At 49.4% G+C, this 19,600-nt stretch overlaps 1 protein-coding gene across 1 annotated transcript in view; it reads left to right on the plus strand.

Moving 5' to 3' along the window:
- LOC147081737 (carbamoyl-phosphate synthase [ammonia], mitochondrial-like) overlaps positions 1–19,600 on the plus strand; it is a 195,295-nt gene that overhangs the window by 33,838 nt on the left and 141,857 nt on the right. Inside the window, exons 10-15 of the mRNA XM_085980733.1 lie at positions 1,176–1,317; positions 9,082–9,159; positions 14,138–14,236; positions 15,832–15,927; positions 16,947–17,136; positions 18,206–18,363. Of these exons, the coding sequence (XP_085836859.1) occupies positions 1,176–1,317; positions 9,082–9,159; positions 14,138–14,236; positions 15,832–15,927; positions 16,947–17,136; positions 18,206–18,363 (763 nt within the window). The remainder of the gene's footprint in view (positions 1–1,175; positions 1,318–9,081; positions 9,160–14,137; positions 14,237–15,831; positions 15,928–16,946; positions 17,137–18,205; positions 18,364–19,600) is intronic.

Genomic DNA, 19,600 nt, shown 5'->3' on the forward strand with positions numbered 1-19,600 from the left:
GACTCTGAAAGCTGGTGGATTTTTACAACAAGCCAGTGGGTTCGCTATGTTAGTCAGGGAAGGGACCCTACGACCCCTACGCAGTCTGACCGCCCTGACTCCAATCTTGCACTATGTCACTCTGTCTCTATGCCCCATTTTACAAGAAGACCTTCCAGTGGGCACTTCTCCCACCAGTCAGGCTTCAGATTTTGCCTTGGCCCAGTCCAAGACCTAAAAACTGCAGGTCCCTCCTTGATCTTCAATGTTCTCCTGCCCCTTTTAAATGGAGTGGTGGTCCCGCAGCAATGCAGCCAGAGTTTTTCTGTGGGTGGGGGGGGCAGGGGGTGAGGGGGGGGGGTGGTGATGTGGTGGGGTGGGCAGGTGGCCTACCACTCACTGGTGGGGAACCTGCCCTGCCTCAGTTAGTGCCTACCCCAGAAATTGGGTCAGGATCGCAGCAAGGTCTGGATAGCCGGTGGAACTCTCAGCCCAATCCTCTTCCGACAGGGAGAGGAAATTCCAGGCCTAATGGTCTGAAAAGGGCAGGATAAAAATAGGCCTCTGTAGCTGAAGCTCAAGAATCATTGACTCTACCAGCACCAGAAGGAGCTGTCCATCTTGGGACAATATCAAAATTATTGATTTAGAATGGGAGGATTATCGACCAATTTATTGAAGCATGCTCTTTTTCTCGAGGGGCGGTAATGGTACTCGTTGGGGTGCTGTAGTGTTGGCAGTTTAATGTAGTCGCCCATGGCCAACTAGGAAATGGGGCTGAAACTGCCCAAACCTGCTTCCCACAGGACCCGAACATCCAGCCGAGAGCCAACACATTCGACTTCTCGGCCTGGGCTCTAAATGAGTGACCATATTTGCAGTTTGGCCTGAAGTCTTCTGTTCTAGCAGAACTTGAACCTATACTTCCATCAGCCAAGTGTACAGACTCCTGAGTACAGTGCAGCCAAGGTGCTCCCATAGCCTACACCAACAGTGACCCAGGTTACAGTTCAGTGCTGCACCCATCAGTACTTACCCATTGGGCCATGGAGGGTGGAGCTGGCTGCTATTTAGGAACTGCGAGCGATGTGAAATGAGGCTGGTGGTGGAAAATAATCTTTGTTGGGAAGTGCCTGAACACGCTGATGGATTTTTCTAAAATGCCTGCCTACCAAACTGCTGGTTCTTTTCTACAGAGGACAGAACCAGCCCGTGGTGAATGTAATGAATGGCCAGGCATTCATCACTGCTCAGAACCATGGATACGCCATCGATAGTTCAACTCTGCCGGAAGGATGGAAGCCGATGTTTGTAAATGCTAACGACGGCACCAATGAGGTAAGCAGAGGCCGAGAAGCAATGATATTGCCAGATGAACAAGTGCTCTTGTGCTGTATATTTGTTAAATAATGCATTATGTTTCATTGACTCCCCGAGGGCTGTCTTGCTTAAGCCAATGAGCAGCTGAGCCATACAGATCAAGAAAATCCCAGATTTAATGGTGGTCCGTGCCGAGTGCGGAGGTAGGTCGGGTGGTCCGTGCCGAGTGCGGAGGTAGGTCGGGTGGTCCGTGCCGAGTGCGGAGGTAGGTCGGGTGGTCCGTGCCGAGTGCGGAGGTAGGTCGGGTGGTCCGTGCCGAGTGCGGAGGTAGGTCGGGTGGTCCGTGCCGAGTGCCGAGGTAGGCCGGGTGGTCAGTGCCGAGTGCCGAGGTAGGCCGGGTGGTCCGTGCCGAGTGCCGAGGTAGGCCGGGTGGTCCGTGCCGAGTGCCGAGGTAGGTCGGGTGGTCCGTGCCGATTGCGGAAGTCTGTCTTTGTGAGGGTGCCACAGATTATTCCTGGTCCTCTTTGTTCTCCATTGACCTTTACTGGAAGTGCAAAAGTGTGGACTTCAGATGAGGCAGGGTCAGGCCCAGTTGTGATGCCCTCAATGGTCGCATAGTCTGCCAAAGCTCTCTGTCTAGACTCCAGTGTTGAGACTGAGCAGTTGGGTGAAGGGGCCCAGTGCCTGGGGAATCAGCAGCTTTGGTATAGGGAGGGGGGAAAATGCTCGATTCGGGGTAGGTGAGGAAGGAATAGCTCTGTGTGCCAGCTAATACTATTGAACTCTGGACTGGTGTAATTGAGTTCAAAGCTTCCCCTTGTACCACTCCCTGTGGTGATTCCAAGACACAGGAAACTCTCAACAGCCATGATAATGGCAGATGGTATTAGCAAGTGATGAGAGCTGGAGGCCCAAACCGAAGGGCACAATGGAATTGTTGGGTGTGTGAACTCCGAACTCAAACAGTAAAAATGATGGGATGGAATTTCCTGTCCATTGGTGCCGGAAGGCTTAATGTGGTGCAAAAGGTTAAGGAAATCTGGGTGCAAGTGAGTCGTGCCCATTCTTGAGCAATGCCTGAATTTCCTTGCTCTTTTACACCTGTCTATCAATCTCTGCTCCCCCCACCCCCCGAATTTCCTTGCTCTATTGCACCCGTCTATCAATCTGTGCTTCCCCCCACCCCCCACTCCCCGCGAATGCCTCTCCACTCATTAGAATAGCTCCGCCCCAGGCTAAAGACCCCTACACATGAATTTCCTGCAATTATGCTGGTTTAAAATTAAGCCCAGAATATTGGGTGCAGCAGGAAACGGTCACTTTCTGCTGCTTTATTGCAATTTTTTTTCTTTTATCCTCACGGAAACCTGCCCTGCCTTTTCTGTTTCTTGGATTGCATTTTTATGGAATCAGTAAAAATCGCATTAAAAAATGAGAGATGGTCGGATGGCTTGAGGTGGTGGAAATAGACATCGGCAAACTAGGTGTACGAATGGGCATCATTTCAAGTGTAACTTCCTAGTGACATTCCCACAGGAAATTTCACTCTACAAACCTAGAAACAGGAAATTCCATCCTGCTTTGAAAGTTTCTGAGGCCTAAAATTGGGGCAACGGACTTGACTGCCAGCAAATTCTGGTGTAAGCTGTTGCGTCTCAAAAATGAATGCCCAAATTTGCCCCTGGGGACCCAAGTTCCGAACATATTTAACGGTGGCACATCAGCCCTAGATTTCCTGTGTTTACACTCTCAATGCACCAGGGGTAAGTTGGAATGAGAAATATAAGGTGCAGCTGTTCCAGGATCAGCTCAAGCCAGTGGCAGCAGGGGATTTGAGAGCCAGAAGACAGCTGGAGGTTGGAGTAACGATTACCACAGGTGGGAACCACCCTTCGGAGCGGAGCAAGTATGGTATTCCCCATGATATACAAACAGCAAGTGCTGGAAACACTCAGCAGGTCAGGCAGCATCTGTTGATAGAACAGACAAGTTAACCATTTCCAGTGTGGACCCCTCGGTGATACACCGTGCCGGCAGGGGCGGGTGTGGACCCCTCGGTGATACACCGTGCCGGCAGGGGTGGGTGGTGACCCCTCGGTGATACACCGTGCCGGCAGGGGCAGGTGTGGACCCCTCGGTGATACACCGTGCCGACAGGGGCGGGTGTGGGTTGGGTAAGAATGTGGCAGATGGAATATAAGTGTGAAATTATCCACTTTGGTAGGGGAAATAGAAAAGCAGAATATGTTTTAAATGGTGAGAGATTGGGAAATGTTGGTGTTCGGAGGGACCTGGGTGTCCTTGTACACAAATCACTGAAAGTTAACATGCAGGTACAGCAATCAATTATGAAAGCAAATGGTATGTTGGCCTTTATTACAAGAGGATTTGAGTATAAGAGTAAAGGCGTCTTACTGCAATTATATAGGGCCCTGGTGAGACCACACCTGGAGTATTGTGTACAGTTTTGGTACAGGAAGGATATACTTGCCATAGAGGGAGTGCAATGAAGGTTCTCTAGACTGATTCCTGAGATGGGGGGATTGTCCTATGAGGAGAGATTGAGTAGACTAGGCCTGTATTCTCTCGAGTTTAGAAGAATGAAAGATGAAAATAAAATTCTTAAGGGGCCTGACAGGGAGGATGCTTCCCCTGGCTGGGGAGTCTAGAACCAGGGGTCACAGTCTCAGAATAAGGGGTCGGCCATTTAGGACTGAGATGAGGAGAAATTTCTTCACTCGGAGGGTGGTGAATCTTTGGAATTTGGCGGGCTGTGGAGGCTCAGTCGTTGAGTATAATCAAGACAGAGATCGATAGAGTTTTGAATATTAAAGGAATCAAGGGATATGGGGATCGTGCAGGAAAGTGGAGATGAGGTAGAAGATCAGCCATGATCTCATTGGATGGCGGAGCAGGCTCGAGGGGCCGAATGGCCGACTTCTGCTCCTAATTCTTATGTTCTTGTGATGATTTTGCTTGTCCTCTCCTCCCTCCATCTCCATTGCTGTGGTGGATCTGCAGGAAAGGGAAGGGGAAGCTAAAGCCGGGTGAGTGTCACTCCTTTGGGATAAAGGAGACCGAAGCTGTGGCCTGGCATTATGCCCCACTCTTGCCATCTCCTAAAGCTAGTGCAGTGTGCCTCCGTATAGCCTCCAGGAGCACCGTAACCTGATCCTTGTAAGGTGTTCCTGCTGTATTCGGATCATAGGAACATAGGTCATTCAGCCCCTCGAGCCTGTTCTGCCATTCTATTAAATCATGGCTGATCAGTACCTCAACTCTATTTAACAACCTTTTCTCCATATCCCTTGATAAACTTACCTAACACAAATCTGTTGATCTTGGAAGTGTTAATGTCCCAGCATCTTTTGAAGGCAGGTGGAGAGCTCCAGATTTCCACTACCCTCTGTGGAAAAAGTGCTTCCTGATTTCATTCCTGAACAGCCTAATTCTAATTTTAAGATTGTGCCCCCTTATACTGGACTCTCACTCCAGAGGAAATAGTTTCTCTCTCTCGACCCTACCAGACCCTTTTATCATTTTAAACACAACAGCAGCTTGCATTATACAGCACCTTTTAATGTAGTAAAACCTCCCAAGGCCATTCACAGGAGCATTTAGACAAACTTTGACATGTAGCCAAAGAAAAAATGAGGACAGGTGACAGCTGGAGCGATGAAAATCGGGGCTGTGCAAGATGCCAGAATTGGAGGAGCGCAGAAATATCTCTGGGTGGGGGAGGGGTGGATTGTAGGGCTAGAGGAGGTACAGATGGGGAGGGGGCGAGTGCATTGGAGGGATATGAACGCAAGGATGAGAATTTTTAAATCGAGGCGTTGCCAGACCGGGAGCCAATGTAGGTCAGCGAGCACGGGTGAAGGGTGAACGGGACTTGGTGCGAGTCAGGACACGGGCAGCCGAGTTTAGATGAGCTGAAGTTTAGAGGGTGGTAGGTGGAAGGTCGGCCAGGAGAGCATTAGAATCGACCTTGATTAGAGCATCTCTCTATCGTGATAGAATACACACCAAGTCTCTGCAACCTGTCATCATAATTTAACCCTTTGAGCCTGGTGAATCTGCGCTGCACCCCCTCCAAGGCCAATCTATCCTGCCTAAGGTTTGGTGGCCAAAACTGAATGCGGTGCTCCAGATGGGATCTGTCTAGGTCTCTGTACAACTAAGTATCACTTCCTCACTTTTATACTGTCAACATTCTCCTCTTTGAAAGAGACTTGCATTTCTATAGCACCTTTCACGACCACCGAACGTCTCAGCGCTTTACAGCCAATGAAGTACTTTTGGAGTGTAGTCACTGTTGTAATGTGGGAAACGCGGCAGCCAATTTGTGCTCAGCAAGCTCCCACAAACAGCAATGTGATAATGACCAGATAATCTGTTTTAGTGATGTTGATTGAGGGATAAATATTGGCCAGAACACCGGGGATAACTCACCTCTTCTTCGAAATAGTGCCATAGAATCTTTTACATCCACCTGAGAGAGCAAACCGGGCCTCTGTTTAACATCCCATCCGAAAGACGGCACCTCCGACAGTGCAGCACTCCCTCAGCACTGCACTGGCGTGTCAACCTAAATTTTTGTGTTCGACCCACGACCTTCTGACTCCGAGGCGAGTGTGCTACCCACTGAGCCACGGCTGACACACTCTTGCACTCCTTCTTGGAGGCGAGAGTCTTGCTGCAGGCCCACGGTGCGTTTCTGATGACTCCCGATCCAGGGAAATGGTTTGGGCTTGTGGCGGTTTCAGAGGGGGCGGCCAGAAGTGGGGTTTCCCAGTGAGATGTCTCCCTCCCCCCTGATGTGTTTGGAAGAAGAGGACCACCTGAGGGGTGCCTGGCAGGTCAGGCTGCATGAGATGCTCTGTCTACCTGGTACCTGCAGACGGGAGAACCTACCTGGCTGGAGCAGATGTTTAGTGCAGCTGAAGGCTGCTCCTTCTAAAGGAAGCAGGCCACTGATGACATGACTAAGATGTGAATAACTGATGAACTATTCTATTAGATGATGCCTCTGAAGCAGCCCAGTCGCAGTACCTCGTGTTCAGTGGCACTGCAGGAAAGCATGCCAAGGTAACCAACAGCTAGCATTGTCTGGCTGCACCCACCAAGGTGCCCCCCCCCCTCCCCCCCCCCACTTTCTGTGTGACCTGGCAATGGCCAGGAGGAAGTGACTGTTCAGTGTCTGGCTTAGCTGAGGGGCTCGTGTGGAGCTTGTGCTACTGTTGGAGTGGGTGACGCAGGATGCTGAGGCGCTTGGTTGAGCTGGAGATTTGCGCTCAATCCGTCTTCCCCCCCACTTGGTCACTCACAGGAGGAGAAGAACCTAGTTTAGAATGATGGGAAAGGCAGCCTGACATGGCCAGGTGCTGTGAGGGAGTGAACGAGTGGGTGAGTGAAGAGTTAAAGAACGAAAACCAAAGGATAATCCTCTCCATGAGCTTGACAGAGGCAGCTGGACTCTGCCTGGCCGGCCTCTGAGCCCCCACCCCCGCCCAGACCCCTCCACTTTGTCCTCCTGCCTGGAATCTTGCGGATCCTCTTCTCGAGGCATGCAGCTTGGGTTAATCCACCTGCATTTGTTGGTGCTGGTTATGTGCAGCTGTCTTGTGCAAAGGAGCATGTGTTGAATGAGGAATATGAGGGTCGATATCACTCCAGTATCGGTAAGTGAGTCTGTGAACATCACAGTGGGTGATATAAATCCTTCTCCACGCCACCAGATGCTGTCTCTTTGAATAATTGATCTGTATGTATAGCTGATGAGTTCTCATGCTGTGGCTGCACTGCATGAAATGCGAGAACTACATGTGTCCGACATTTCAAAACTCAACTTCTGTGGAACTTTATTCAAGGGCACAGAGCGCTCAACTACAGTGGCTGTGGGTTACTTGGGCTGTCTAAATATTTGGCCCATTGAATCGCGTCTTGTAATCTGCAATTCACCTGACGGCACCTGTAGGTATCTGTATATGTGGCCATCTGTCAGTGCATCCAATCCATTTGTGTATCTTTTCATTTGGTTAAGAATGTCTCTGGTCACTGTCTGTGGCAAGATTTCAGATGTATCAGTAGAAATTTGCTCTTGTGATGCAGTGCAAGGTGAATTCGCCAATCTCAGGCTGCGCGCTCGAATGAAGTACAGGCCTGAGATAGTCAACGCGTGCCCCCTGCGAGGAGCTGGTCTGGAAGGGAGCTCGGGCTGGAGAATCGGTGCGACAGTGTTAAAGTTCTGTCTACACCCTGCCGAGATAGCTGGATTTACCCTTCCATTTGTAGTATGCAGTGTATAAAGTGGATTTATTTGGTCCACTGGCCTTTTTCTGTTCTTAAAAATTCTCATCTGATCTGTAAAGTTCGCGTATGAGCACTTGCTGTGTTCATACTCCATTCCTGTGGGTGCTATTTTGACACTGTTGACCCTTATTTAAAATGGGAGTATGTGTGAATTAAGTGTTTGTATATGAAGGTGGTGGGACAAGCTGATGAGGCTCTTTTATTTGAAAAAAAAAAAAAAAATCATGTGGGATCTTGGCTTTATTAATAGAGGCAATGCGTACAAAAGCAAAGAAGTTACTCTGAACCTTTATAAATCACAGGTTAGGCCCCAGCTGGAGTATTGTGGCCAATTCTGGGCACCACACTTTAGGATGGATGTCAAGGCATTAGAAAGGGTGCAGAGATTATTTACTAGAATGGTACCAGGGCTGTGGGACTTCAGTTATGTGGAGAGACAAGAGAAGCTGGGGGAAAAATTCAGTTGCTTAGCGCCTTCCGTTAGCGTCTGCAGAGGGCGGTAACGGGGCGCTGCTGCAGTAGCACCGGGGTGAGGCGAATCCAGCGGCGCAAGGCAAATCCGGACCTCCTGTTGTGCCACCGGTACGAGGTACTGCCGGGGACTTCAACGCCAGGCAGATCATGACATCAGTGGGCGTGGCGCACGATCTGCAAAATTCATTCTGGCCACTTACCTTTGCACCAATTGGGAGAATTTTTTTTAACGCAATGAGTTATTATGATCTGGAATGCATGGCCTGAGAGGGCGGTGGAAGTAACTCGCCAAGGCTTCTTCGGTAGCACCTCCCAAACCCGTGACCTCTTCCACCTAGAAGGACAAGGGCAGCAGGCGCATGGGAACACCACCACCTCCAAGTCACACACCATCCTGACTTGGAAATATATCGCCATTCCTTCATCGTCGCTGGATCAAAATCCTGGAACTCCCTCCCTAACAGCACAGTGGGAGTACTTTCACCACACGGACTGCAGCGGTTCAAGAAGGCGGCTCACCACCACTTTCTCGAGGGCAATTAGGGATGGGCAGTAAATGCTGGCCTTGCCAGCGACGACCACATCCCAGGAACTAATTAAAAAAAAAAAAAAAAAGCAGATTCAATAATAACTTTCAAAAGGGAATTGGATAAATGCTTTTGAAGGGGAGAAAATTTCCAGGGCTATGGGAAAAAGAGAGGGAGAGTGGGACTAATTGGATAGCTCTTTCAAAGAGCTTGCACAACACGATGGGCTGAATGGCCTCCTCCTGTGCTGTATCATTCTGTGAACAGGTAGGGAGGGACTATCGAAGGGAGACTTGTGTTGTCTCGGGGCTGCTCCTGCAGCCAGTTTGTTGCGCATGTTGTGAGGTGGAGGGGACTGAAAGGAAAACTGCGAGGAAACTGTCGCTTCTGCAAAATAAAAGTGCTCCCGTCACTAACCGGGAAGACAAGTCTTAAATGAAAAGCAATAAGTTTAATTATTTTGTTTCAGGGAATCGTGCATGACAGCAAACCAATCTTTACTGCACAGTTCCATCCAGAGGCAAAGGGAGGACCAACAGATACTGAAGTGAGTCAAATATTTTTACCAACCAAAGTCCAGAGGAGGTCTAACTATAAACGTAAACCTCAAAATTAACAGAGAAGTTCCTAAAAAAAATCACTCGCTGAAAGCACAGGTGTGGAATTTGTTTGATTTGGTGGGTTGGAAATAGAGCTGGAACATCAGGGTGTGTTTTCTGACGAGTTGAAGCGAGAGTCCACAGCAGTACAAGAGCCTTGCCCAGTCACTTCAACTGAGAAACACCCAGTGCTACAATGATAGCTTTCGTCCTTCCAACCCGGAGACTAATTTGAGCTTTAAGTGAGGTACAGGCCTGCAGGGTGGGACTGCACTCGCCTGGTTCCATTCTTATCTATCTAATTGTAACCGGAGAATCACCTGCAACGGCTTCTCTTCCCGCTCCCGCATCGTTACCTCTGGTGTCCCCCAAGGATCTCTCCTTGGCCACCTCCTATTTCTCATCGACAAGTTGCCCCTTGGCGACATCATCCGAAAGCACAGCGTCAGTTTCCATATGTACGCTGACGACACCCAGCTCTACCTTACTACTACTTCTCTCGACTCCTCCACAGTGTCTAAATTGTCAGACTGCTTGTCCGACATCCAGTTCTGGATGAGCAAAAATGTTCTCCAATTAAATATTGGGAAGACCGAAGCCATTGTTTTCGGTCCCCGCCACAAACCCTGTCCCTAGCCACTGACTCCATCCCTCTCCCTAATATCTGTCTGAGGCTGAACCACACTGTTCGCAACCTTGGTGTCATATTTGATCCTGAAATGAGCTTCCGACCACACATCTGCAGCGTAACAAAGACCGCCTACTTCTACCTCCGTAACATTGCCCGTCTCCGCCCCTGCCTCAGCTCATCCGCTGCTGAAACCCTCATCCATGCCTTTGTTACCTCTAGACTTGACTATTCCAACGCACTCCTGGCTGGCCTCCCACATTCTACGCTACATAAACTTGAGGTGATCCAAAACTCGGTGCGAGTTAGGACACGGGCAGTCAAGTCCCATTCACCCATCACCCCTGTGCTCACTGACCTACATTGGCTCCTGGTTAAGCAGCCCCTTGATTTCAAAATTCTCATCCTTGTTTTCAAAACCCTCCATGGTCTCGCCCCTCCCTATCTCTCTAATCTGCTTCAGCCCCACAACCCCCCGAGGTATCTGCGCTCCTCTAATTCTGCACTCTTGAGGATCCCTGATTATAATCGCTCAACCTTTGGTGGCCGTGCCTTCTGTTGCCGAGGCCCTAAGCTCTGGAATTCCCTGCCTAAACCTCTGCCTCGCTATCTCTTTTTCCTCTTTTAAGACGCTCCTTAAAACCTACCTCTTTGACCAAGCTTTTGATCACCTGCCCTAATTTATCCTTATGTGGATCGGTGTCAATTTTTTTGTCTTAAAATACTCCTGTACAGCGCCTTGGGATGTTTTACTACGTTAAAGACACTATATAATACAAGTTGTTGTCACTGGGGTACAGTACTGGTGGGTACAGGTCTGTCACTGTATAACACTGGGGTACAGTACTGGTGGGTACAGGTCTGTCACAGTATAACACTGGGGTACAGTACTGGTGGGTACAGGTCTGTCACTGTATAAGACGGGTACAGTACGGGGGGTACAGGTCTGTCACTAACACTGGGGTACAGTACTGGTGGGTACAGGTCTGTCACTGTATAACACGGGTACAGTACTGGTGGGTACAGGTCTGTCACTGTATAACACTGGGGTACAGTACTGGTGGGTGCAGGTCTGTCACTGTATAACACGGGTACAGTACTGGTGGGTACAGGTCTGTCACTGTATAACACGGGTACAGTACTGGTGGGTACAGGTCTGTCACTGTATAACACTGGGGTACAGTACTGGTGGGTGCAGGTCTGTCACTGTATAACACTGGGGTACAGTACTGGTGGGTACAGGCCTGTGACTCTATAATTTTCCATACAGCTGCTTTGATACAAATGTACTAATTTGGACAGTTGATAACGCAGCATAAATGTATGTGATAGAGTTTGACTCGCAGGTATCCATGGCAGGTCTGCAAAATGTTCATGTGGTCCTTCATGGGTAACTTGCTGGACTGCATGAGCCTGACCCTTGTGGAGTCACTCTTTAAATGTCAGCCTCTGTCTGGCACCCAGTCTGTAGACGGCAGTCTGTGCCTCAGTCTCTGTCTGGCACCCAGTCTGTAGACGGCAGTCTGTGCCTCAGTCTCTGTCTAAAACGCAGTCTGTAGACGGCAGTCTGTGCCTCAGTCTCTCTCTGGCACCCAGTCTGTAGACGGCAGTCTGTGCCTCAGTCTCTGTCTAAAACGCAGTCTGTAGACGGCAGTCTGTGCCTCAGTCTCTGTCTGGCACCCAGTCTGTAGACGGCAGTCTGTGCCTCAGTCTCTCTCTGGCACCCAGTCTGTAGATGGCAGTCTGTGCCTCAGTCTCTGTTTGGCACCCAGTCTGTAGACGGCAGTCTGTGCCTCAGTCTCTGTCTGGCACCCAGTCTGTAGACGGCAGTCTGTGCCTCAGTCTCTGTCTGGCACCCAGTCTGTAGACGGCAGTCTGTGCCTCAGTCTCTGTCTAAAACGCAGTCTGTAGACGGCAGTCTGTGCCTCAGTCTCTGTCTAAAACGCAGTCTGTAGACGGCAGTCTGTGCCTCAGTCTCTCTCTGGCACCCAGTCTGTAGACGGCAGTCTGTGCCTCAGCCTCTGTCTAAAACGCAGTCTGTGGACGGCAGTCTGTGCCTCAGTCTCTCTCTGGCACCCAGTCTGTTGCCCTGCGTGGGTCCTAGCTGCGACCGGCATGCAGTTTCCAACTGCAGTGCTGTTGTCTTTTGACGTGTGTGGCCGAGACTGCACTATTGTCCAGCATGTGCCCAAGTGTGGAAAAGCTGCTCTGTGCTGAATCTGGCTGGAAATGATGTTTTGATGAGGTGAGCGTTGCTTCCTGCAGTTCTGGTGGCAGTGCGGTGACCTACAGCAACCAGTGACTGTCTCCCTCTGAGACAGCTTTTGCAAACGTGTTTTGTTCCAATGATTTATTTCTTGACCTATTCCCCTCTCTCCTGGAGGTGTCTCTTGTTGGGGTACCGAGTCTAGTTCTGGCCACTGTACCCCAACACTCCTGACATGCCGTCACCACACCACTGGGCTCCTCTACTTGTCGACTGCCACCATACAGCAGAGCTCCACGACTCACGGAAATCCATCGCAAAAGAAGTTTTTAACCAAAATGACTGTTTGTCCTGCTGATTTGCCCGGGGCACCATTCCCCCTCTCCCTGGGTCTTGGTTAGTGCTTTCGTTAAGTGGGGAATCTCTGTCATTTACACTTTCTACTCCTCACCAGCACATTAGGAGTGCCAATACTGACAGTAATTTGTGCTCACTTGTGGCCTGCTTTTAAATATATTTGCTGCTCAGTTTGTCATTCTTCATTAATCAAGAATATGCAAACTACTTAGTAAAGAAAAGCAAAATACTACGGATGCTGGAAATCTGAAATTAAAACACAAAATGCTGGAAATGCTCAGGTCAGGCAGCATCTGTAGAGAGTGAAACTGAGTTAACTTTTCAGGTCGATGACCCTTCGTCAGAACTAGTTAGAAAAGATGACGTGGCTCATGCAACACCGGTCAAAGTAGAGAAGTCACTCGGTCCGGATGGGAGGCATCCTAGGTTGCTGAGGGAAGGAAGAGTGGAAATTGCAGCGTTTCTGACCATAATCTTCCAATCCTTCTTTAGATATGGGAGTGGTGCCAGAGGACTGGAGGATTGCAAATGTTACACCCTGTTCAAAAAAGGGAGAGGGATGAACACAGAAACTGCAGGCCAATCAGCCTAACGTTGGTGGATGGGGAACTTTTAGAGACAATAATCTAGGGAAAAAAATTAATTGCCACGTGTAAAAATATGGGCTAATAAATAAAAGCTAGCACTGATTTGTTAAAGGCAAATCGTGTTTGACTAACTTGATTGAGTTCACGATGAAGTAATGGAGAGGGTTGATGAGGGCAGTGCAGTTGATGTTGTGTATATGGACTTTCACAAGGCGTTTGACACAGTAGACTTGTTAGAAAAATTGAAGCCCATGGGATTAAAGGGGCAGAGGCAGCGTTGATCCAAAAGCTAAGGGCAGAAAGCAGAATAGTAGTGAACGGTTGTGTTTCAGACTGGAGGGAGGTGTACAGTGGTGTCCCCCAGGGGTCGGTATTAGAACCACTGCTCTCGTTGATATATATTAATGACCTGGGCTTGGGTATACATGGCATAATTTCAAAGTTTGCCGATGACACAAAACTCAGCAATGTAGTAAACTGTGAGTGCGGTGTATGTAACCTGTTCCACCTTAAGAGAACTACCTTAAGAGATGTACTACTTTCTCTTGGCTGCTGTATACTGTAATACCGGTGGTGACCACACCGGTATATAAGTGTTGTGTAGAGAATTGCTGGGCAGTTCAGCCCTGACCTCCGAATAGTAAAGACCTGTTAAAAGTTATTCTTGTTGTCTGTGTCCAGTGATTGATCATAAGCATAACTGGGACACACAGACTCAACAGTGAGGAGGATAGTAACAGACTTCAGGAGGATAGAGACAGACTGGTAAAATGGGCAAACACATGGCAGATGAAATGTAACGCCGGGAAATGTGAAGCGAGTTGTTATGATCTGGATTGCACTGCCTGAAAGGGCGGTGGAAGCAGATTCAATGGTAACTTTCAAAAGAGAATTGGATAAATACGTGAATGTGGAAAATTTGCGGGGCTATAGTAAAGAGCGGGGGAATGGGACGAATTGGAGAGCTCTTTCAAAGAGCCGACGTAATGGGCTGAATGGTCTCCTGTGCTGTATCATTCTGTGATTCTCTGAACATACTGGAAAGTATGATCTGTAAGTTTTGCCTGCTGCCAGCTTGCTCCTGGTTTGTGAAGGCACTTTGCACCGCGTTCGATATGGAGTCCACTAACACTGACTCTCTCTTTCAGTTCTTGTTTGACGCTTTTATTTCGCTAATAAAGAAAGGAAAAGGCACCAACATTGCCTCTGTGATGCCATCAGTGCCCCCTCCCCCTGAGAGGCTTAAGGTTGGTTTGCTTTATCTTCAGTGATTGTACATTGAGTGAACACAATATTCTAATCAGTCTGCCTGTAAGCATTATTTTGGAATGGCACGTGCAAAAATCATGTTTTCTCCTCTTTCTCTTTGTCTGTCTGTCTTTCTCTCTCCTTTGTTGTTTCCTCTCTCTCTCTCTCTCTCTCTCTCTCTCTCTCTCTCTCTCTGTCTCTTTGTCTCTCTCTCTCTCTTTCTCTCTCCTTCCCCTATTTGCTTTGCCTGCTCTCGCTGTCCTGATCCTCCAGTCGCTTACTCTGTGGTCTCCGAGGCCTTCTTGAACTACTATAGCAGTCTGATACAACTGATGACTTGCTCGGCCACTTCGGAGGGCAGTTAAGAGTCTGACCTATATACGGCAGTTGGGTTTTTACGACAATCCAACAGCTTCTTATTTATTTCCAGTTTGTCAAACTGCCATGGTGGGATTTGAACTTGCGTTCTCTGAATCATTAGTCCAGTAATATGACCTCTGCACTACTGTTCCTGTTTGTTCACGTGGCTATTTAAAAATGCCATGGCCCCATTTGAAGAGGACCAGCGATCTCTCCCATCCAATACTCCTCTCTCAATCAACACTCCCCAGAAGTATGAGCTAAGCTGGTCATTCACCCTATTTCTAGTTTATGGGATGTTGGTTTGTGCAAAAAAGCTACTGTCCTTGGTTACAAAACTGTTTGTGCATGTGAAATGCTTTGGGCTGTTCTCGGAGATGTGATAAAATGCAAGTGTTTTTTGTAGTGCATACATTAATTACTGGGGTTGGGATTTTATTCATTGTCTGGTATTTGTGGTTGGGCCTCTATATTGTCATGGCTTGCTGGCTCCTTCCTTTTCTTCACTACACTACAGTGATTTTATCCATTTATTCTTCCTCTCCAACATCATTCTTGTGGACAGGTTCAAAACATAATTAAAAATGCTAATGGAATGTTGGCCTTTATCTCAAGGGCTGGAATACAGAGGGGGGGAAGTGATGCTCCAGCTGTACAGAGCTCTGGTTAGACCCCATCTGGACACTGCGTTCAGTTCTGGGCACCGCACCTCAGGGAGGAGATCTTGGAGGGGGAGCAGCGCATGTGGACCAGATACCGGGGCTAAAAGGGTTAAATTATGAGGACAGGTTCCATAGACTAGGCTTGTAGTCCCTCGAGTATAGAAGATAAGGGGTGATCTAATTGAGGTGTTTAAGATGATTATAGGATTTGATCGGGTAGATAGAGAGAAACTATTTCCTCTGGTGGGCGAGTCCAGAACAAGAGGGCATAACCTTAAAATTACAGCCAGGCCATTCAGGGGTAATGTCAGGAAGCATTTCTTCACACAAATGGTCATGGAAATCTGGAACTCTCCCCCAAAATAGCTGTTGAGACTGGGGGTTAATTGAAAATTTCAAAACTGAAATTGTTAGATTTTTGTTGGGCAAGAGCACCAAAGGTTATGGAACCAAGGCGGGTAAATGGAGTTAAGATACAGATCCGCCATGATATAATTGAATGGCAGTCGAGGGGCTGAATGGCCTCCCTCCTGTTCTTGCCTTTCTTCATCATGTTCTGTTGCTGGTTTCAGGTTTCCAAGGTCCTAGTCTTGGGTTCCGGAGGCCTCTCGATCGGCCAGGCTGGAGAGTTTGATTACTCTGGATCGCAGGCAATCAAAGCATTAAAGGTGAGGTCTCAACTTCTCTTCTCTCCTCCTGGGAGCACTGACTCGCCAGGTTACAGGTTCACTGGGTACCCGAGCTCCTCCAATATCTTGCCCAACTGACTATTCTACATTTCTGAGCCCAGACAGTTATGTGTCATCGGGCTATTTTGTCATGGGATGCATCACATCTGAGTGTGACATTGTCTTCACCTGCCATTTATATATACATAAACATGTGCACACACTCTCACACACACTTTGCAGAAGTAGAACTCCCTCTCTAAACCTCTCCGTCTCTCTCTCCTTTGAAGATGCTCCTTAAAACCTACCTGTCACAATATCTCCTGATGTGGCTCGGTGTCAAATTTTGTTAATGCTCATGTGAAGCACATTGGGACATTTTACTATGTTAAAGGTGCTATATAAATGCAAGCTGTTGATGTCACTGGATAATGGGCAGGGTCTCTGTCAGATCCTCTCCTTCCTAACCTCAGGGATCTGAAACCAATTGTAATGCTCCATTAGTTGGCTCAGGTGAGCTCAGGTAATACAGCATAGATTGTGAATCTTCAGTGCCACTTCAGGTAGGCCTTCGCCTAGACCATGGGATGTTGTTTCTGCCCGTCACTGGAGCTTGGTGCTCATTATCAACACACCCAACAGCACCCCGACCCTCTGTGTTCTTTCTATTTACTGTTTTTTGTGAATTTTGTGCTGTTCATAGAGCTGGAAATTAAATCGTTTTCTTCTCAAGCATCCAGTGCCTCATCAAACACTCCCAGGGCAGGTACAGAACGGGTTAGATACAGAGTAAAGCTCCCTCTACACTGTCCCATCAAACACTCCCAGGGCAGGTACAGCACGGGTTAGATACAGCGTAAATGCTGCTGGGTGATGAATAGGATGCTGTCTAATTGAGCCAGTGTAATTGTGTGTGTGGATTATCAACCTCTTCCTTGTTGTAGGAGTGTACATGTAACCTCCCGGCAAGTTCAACACATTCCTATACTGAACCTTCTAGGTTTTGTCTCTTTCTTTAGGAAGAAAATCTAAAAACTGTATTAATGAACCCGAACATTGCATCAGTGCAGACGAATGAGGTGGGAGCTAAGCAAGCGGACACAGTTTATTTCTTACCTGTCACCCCAGAGTTTGTGACTGATATTATTAAAACAGAAAAGCCTGATGGGATACTGCTGTCCATGGGAGGGCAGACTGCCCTGAACTGTGGTGAGTTATTTGCAGAGTGGCAATGTTCTTTATTGAAGAACGTCTTTTTTTAGCCAATTTTTTTCCCCCCCTCTCCTCTCCTGTGGTTGACTCCTTGCTGGTCTATGCCCCTGGTATCTGGTGCAACTGGCTACTCTACATGTGTGGGGAGAGACTGTGGAGTATCGTCAGAGTACTTGACCATGAAGGGTCCAATGCTGTTTCACTCAATGCTCTCACACTTCTAGCCAAGGGCACAGGGTAACTATGAGGAGCAGGAACCCTGGCAGGTCCCTCCTCTCGCCCAGGGTTGTTGGTGTGGGAACCGCTATCTCGACACAGACTTCATTTCATTGAATCCAGTCACCAGCTGGTAATGCAGATATTGTGCTGCCTTGTGTATTGATTGCAGAGGCCCACTCCATCTGGCAGCAAATGGTTCCTCTAAGATTCAGCCTTTAAAAACATTTGCACTGAATGTTGTGTACAAATAAACAGCGCGGCGGCTAGTACACAACACAGTAGACACTGTTCATTCAACTGTCCCAATTGTCCTGGTTAATAGAAGTCACATGACTTCTGTTTGCACTTGCGCCCTCCGCGATCTCCCGCGTCAGTCAGCAATTCATTCCTCTGTGGGACTCTGCTCTTCTACCAGTTCATGCACCGTCACCAAGCTAACTGGATGCACTGGAGACGCAGTCCGTGGAAACCCATTAAGGATTCTGGTGGGCCTCCCTCCTTGTTCTTTGCACACTTCTCCGAGTTGGGCTAAAATCTCATTGTAATTTCATACGCACTGCTGACTGGATTGTGCGTCTTTTTTTTAACTTTCTACACTACCAGATCGGTTGGATTAAAATCTAAACTTGGGACTAATGTGGAGCAATGAATCGCAGTTTGTGAGCAGCATGTGTACGGGTGTTTCGTGCAGTATGTTACACCACCTCTAACTTTACTTTATTTTCTAGAATAATGACTGGGAGTGACTGCAAGGTGCAGAGGGCTCCCCCTGAGCAGTCCGAGTGGATCTCCAGCAGTTCTGGGTACCGAGGTTAACTGTACTATTGATGTGTCTTGTTTGCGGCAGGTGTGGAGTTGTACAAGCAAGGAGTGCTGGAGAAGTACGGTGTCCAGGTGCTGGGAACCCCCATCACCTCCATCATGGCCACTGAGGACAGGCAGCTGTTTGCAGACAAACTGCTGGAAATCAAGGAGAAAATAGCTCCAAGCTTTGCAGTAGAGACGGTGAGACTCGGGCAGAGATGCTGTTCCACTCTTGCTCTCGCATCCTCCTTCCCATGGGTTTGTCTTCTTTTCCTCCCCTAGATCTGTTGTACTCTGGTAGGCTCCCTGACCTCTGCCAGTACCTTGCTTTGCCCTCGGTTTGTTTTCTCTCCCACCCCGTGGGGAGGTATCTGCTCTTAACTCTCTGCCTCCCCTATAATCTTGCACGCTCCCTTTACAGTAAAAAGCTATCTTAGTCGTTGAGTCATCATTGAGGTGCCCCTGTTGGGGACTGGGCCGGGGGTGCCCCTGTTGGGGACTGGGCCGGGGGTGCCCCTGTTGGGGACTGGGCCGGGGGTGCCCCTGTTGGGGACTGGGCCGGGGGTGCCCCTGTTGGGGACTGGGCCGGGGGTGCCCCTGTTGGGGACTGGGCCGGGGGTGCCCCTGTTGGGGACTGGGCCGGGGGTGCCCCTGTTGGGGACTGGGCCGGGGGTGCCCCTGTTGGGGACTGGGCCGGGGGTGCCCCTGGTTGGGGACTGGGCCGGGGGTGCCCCTGGTTGGGGACTGGGCCGGGGGTGCCCCTGGTTGGGGACTGGGCCGGGGGTGCCCCTGGTTGGGGACTGGGCCGGGGGTGCCCCTGGTTGGGGACTGGGCCGGGGGTGCCCCTGGTTGGGGACTGGGCCGGGGGTGCCCCTGGTTGGGGACTGGGCCGGGGGTGCCCCTGGTTGGGGACTGGGCCGGGGGTGCCCCTGGTTGGGGACTGGGCCGGGGGTGCCCCTGGTTGGGGACTGGGCCGGGGGTGCCCCTGGTTGGGGACTGGGCCGGGGGTGCCCCTGGTTGGGGACTGGGCCGGGGGTGCCCCTGGTTGGGGACTGGGCCGGGGGTGCCCCTGGTTGGGGACTGGGCCGGGGGTGCCCCTGGTTGGGGACTGGGCCGGGGGTGCCCCTGGTTGGGGACTGGGCCGGGGGTGCCCCTGGTTGGGAATGGGCCGGTGGAGGTTCTGGTTGGGAATGGGCCGGTGTTCCTAAAAGATTCCTGTAAAATTCCTTGATTCTAGCTTGACCTGATTTGAAGGATTATTCCCCAATTACAGAATCTGAAGTGATTTCTTTCTAATAGTTAAGGCACTTGAACAAGTGTTTTATATCTAAAGTTTATATTTTGTAACCCCTGTCCTTTCCTGGAGAAAGGCCCATGAGCAGAGCTGTAGGAATCCGAGAATGAGCCAGAAGATTGTGATTCCAAGACGCTGTGATTG

Source organism: Somniosus microcephalus, unplaced genomic scaffold (assembly GCF_052327205.1).
Source record: "Somniosus microcephalus isolate GS21.2 unplaced genomic scaffold, FLI_Smic_1.0 scaffold481, whole genome shotgun sequence".
Taxonomy (NCBI): Eukaryota; Metazoa; Chordata; class Chondrichthyes; order Squaliformes; family Somniosidae; genus Somniosus; species Somniosus microcephalus.